Consider the following 3,386-nt stretch of genomic DNA (forward strand, 5'->3'; position numbering starts at 1 on the left):
GAAGCCACTCTTGTTTAATGCAGTGTTCAGTTCAAACTTCAATTATCAGCTCATATTTGTATCAGTCATTTACTCACAAGTTGTTGTTGTTGTGTGTTTTCTTCACAAAGCGATTATTCACCAGTATTGGCCACCAATACTTTTGTAGCGACGAATTACGATGTTTTGATAACACAATTATGCAAAATTCGTATGCAGTTTACAACACCTTCCATTTCAGGCAGCACGACATTGTTACTTATACTTTGTGAATATCAACTGGTATCAGATTTATAAATTCGTCCATATGTGTAATAACAAATATGTTACTACATTACTCACAAGTTATTGTTGATGTGTGTTTTCTTCACAACGCCATTATTCACCAGTATTTGCCACCAAGACTTCTGTAGAGACGAATTGCGCTGTTTTGATAACATAATTATGCAAAATTCGTATATAGTTTACAACACCTTCCATTTCAGGCAGTACAACATTATTACTTATACTTTGTGAATATCAACTGGTATCAGATTTATTAATTCGTCCATATGTGTAATAACAAGTATGTTACTACATTACAATTGTCCTAAAATCTGAAATCATCTACTCCCCACTAGATGAATCATTGTCTGTGATACCCCCACGATGTTTTATGAAGTGCATGTCTCATTCCAATTTGGAGCATCAGATGAACCCTTGTTCCTAGAACCTAGGGGCTGCCCTCTTTTCCGACCAGTAAGGCTGGCCAACCGAAGCCTATTCTCCTCCATAGATAGCCAAGTGCGACTGTTGTGACCATCAGTAATGCCACACCTTTGGCACTTTCTGTTCTTTTTCTTGTCTTCTTTTGTGCCCAACTTAATAACTCTTTTTCGGTATCACTGATTGTTCTGCCCTTTGGCTTCGCGTTATCTGGTCTTCTCAAGCTTACTCCACTCACATTAAAATCTAGCTTCTACAATTTTCAAATAAAAATTTATCAGTTTTGAAATATTAGTAGATAAATCCATATCTTTGTACGTAAACTTAAAAAATATCCATGGACATGTGTTTTTAATAATACCATTACCTTTTTAATCGCCATATCTGTTGCGCACTCATCTCTCAGTGGTATGCCAGTGGGCAACTGTCCAACACCGTGCTGCACACATATACCATTGATGTTAACATCATAATCAGCATCAAGGTCCAATCATTACTATTGTGTATTGTAACAACTTTTCCTCTTTTCTAATCATGTATTACATGTTCCAGTATTTGTAGCGGCATAGCACATCGGGTATTGCACACACCACCTTCTTGTAAACTAGGCACCAATTGAATTTCCTGACAAATCATACGTTTGACAATAAATAGTTGTGTTTCTAATAAATAATACACACCATTATACATAGCAAACATCATATATAATATATATATACATACACCACCATGTGCCCTTCTTGTCGGTAGATTTTCTCCTGGCATGTCTCTTACATCATCCCTGTCACTCTGTACCAGGCAAGTTTCACATTTTTCTCATTTACTAAGCATAAAAACTTAGTATATCATTTATGATACACGGCTATTTCAAATAATACAATAAATACTTGGATTCCTTCACTGTCACTAGTACTATCATCACCTTCTATATCTGGCTCCAACAGCGAAAGTAGCAAAAGTAGTTCATCCATCATCTCTAGGGCTCTATCATGCCCCGCCTTTGAAAGACTTGCATGATGCACTACTTTCATTGCCTTTTTAAGCAACATCTTTTGCCTATATGATTTAGTCTCACTGTCTTTACCCTTCAAATTCTTATCATCCCTTGAAAAAGTCACATCTTGTATAGCAGAGTAGGTGTATCTCTGAAGGATGTATTCCAGAGGAATACAATCAATCTGAAGATGCATAAATGTTCGTAAAAGATGCACACATAGCAGACCTACAGCAAAAACAAGTAAATAATGTGTCCATTTATGGTCACTAATTACAATTAAACAATTGTATATAACAATTACCTAATATAACATACTTGTATGCTCACAATGCTTGCATTCACATTCATACTTTCCAGCATCTACATCATCCATTACTTTGAATTGGTGTTGCCCCCACACAATCTTATTCGACCTTGAAGTATGTTGAACCACCCAATCATTCACACCTCCATCTGGATCATGTGCTATCTTGTACGTAGTAGCATATTTCAAAGACTCATGAAACCTATTGTAACACCCCGAGATCCACAAACACCCCAGAATGCTACTAAACTACGCTTCTAACATTCGTATATAAAATTTCGACAGCATCTCCTTTGAAAATTGCATAAACGGGGAAGCAACAAAGTATAAATAGATATCATGATAAGAAAACATAATAGACATTAATAGTCTGCTAGCAATGGGAAGACAATCATAACGACATGAGCTAAATTAATCAGTGCGCACAACTAGTTAGAAACAAACATCCTTTGACAAGAAGCTTCTAATTAAATCATGACTGCGCCTAAGCAGCGTTATTATAAGAGTGAAGGTGGATGTGCTGCTACTCCCCACTTCCCTTGATGAGCAACAAGCACCTGCATTGAGTAATGCAAGAGTGAGATGAAACATCTCAACAAGCGAATTATTTTGACGAGATATTTAAATCACAAATTGAATTCATCAACATTTTAAAAGAGTCACAATTAAAATCAGAAATAATTGTAGATATAGAACTCAGTAGTCCCACTATAACCAATACCATCTCATTTCCTCGAACAACCACAATAGGTTCTATAACACTTCCCTGCGTCAACAATACCTGCAAATATCACTTCAATGTATGCATAGGAATGCAATGTGTAGGTACTCTATCTTCATACCTCTGAGGGTATAAAACCACATCATCTGCAAATATCACTTCAATGACTGCATATGTCCTCTGCCTTCATACCTCTAAGGGTATGAAGCCACATCGTACCCCTCCTCGGGCAACATAAGATGCTAAATTGTACCGGTACGGTCGGACCATAGGTCACGACAAAACTTCAGATGCAAATGAGTCATGCAATGTATATGGCATGCTACATTTATCAATAAACTTCACTTCCTTCAAATACAATACAAACCTTAAATAATACTTTATTTACCTTCAGATACAATACCAACCTCAAATAATACTTCATTTACCTTCAGGGGTGTGAATTAATCTCATGAATCATACTCGAATCATAATCATCATCAATATATGATTGATCATCAGTATAATGCAAGCAAGTAAAGCATCACCATAGAGTCCAATTATGAAAGAATCCAATACTTCTGAATATTAGAGTGTAGGCAATAGAAATAACAGGTCAGAACGGAAGCAACCACCGCTACATTCACTTGCCTTCATCGAAGAAGAAGAAATGTACTAGACATGATCTGGAGTGTAGCCCC

The 3,386-nt window shown here is 36.4% G+C and overlaps 1 protein-coding gene across 4 annotated transcripts; it reads right to left on the reverse strand.

Annotated features, from left to right (window-relative positions):
• Positions 1–485: 485 nt before the first annotated feature.
• Positions 486–3,386, reverse strand: LOC103627029 (uncharacterized). Of its 4 annotated transcripts, XR_553322.4 has the most exons (6): positions 1,983–3,386; positions 1,607–1,906; positions 1,408–1,473; positions 1,228–1,308; positions 1,052–1,123; positions 486–937 (listed from the first exon to the last, which is right to left on the reverse strand). XR_553322.4 is itself a non-coding variant. In XM_020537730.2 (4 exons), exons 1-4 carry the CDS (start codon positions 1,447–1,449, stop codon positions 692–694), a joined length of 441 nt encoding a protein of 146 aa, XP_020393319.1. In that variant the 5' UTR covers positions 1,450–2,502; the 3' UTR covers positions 486–691. The 4 variants fall into 4 exon arrangements, 1 of the variants encoding a protein (XP_020393319.1); XR_553321.4 differs by having other exon boundaries at positions 1,408–1,906; XR_002262023.3 differs by having other exon boundaries at positions 1,408–1,906; positions 1,997–2,542.

Source organism: Zea mays, chromosome 5 (assembly GCF_902167145.1).
Source record: "Zea mays cultivar B73 chromosome 5, Zm-B73-REFERENCE-NAM-5.0, whole genome shotgun sequence".
In the NCBI taxonomy this organism is placed as follows: Eukaryota; Viridiplantae; Streptophyta; class Magnoliopsida; order Poales; family Poaceae; genus Zea; species Zea mays.

What these genes read in the sequence shown, in the direction of transcription:
- LOC103627029 (XM_020537730.2), bottom strand. Translation starts at nt 1,449, where the DNA reads ATGCCAGGAGAAAATCTACCGACAAGAAGGGCACATGGTGGT. An exon ending in CAAGAAGGGCACATGGTGGT is followed by an intron (nt 1,309 to 1,407) that starts GTATGTATATAT and finishes ATGATTTGTCAG; the next exon opens with GAAATTCAATTGGTGCCTAG. An exon ending in CAGATATGGCGATTAAAAAG is followed by an intron (nt 938 to 1,051) that starts GTAATGGTATTA and finishes TGAAAATTGTAG; the next exon opens with AAGCTAGATTTTAATGTGAG.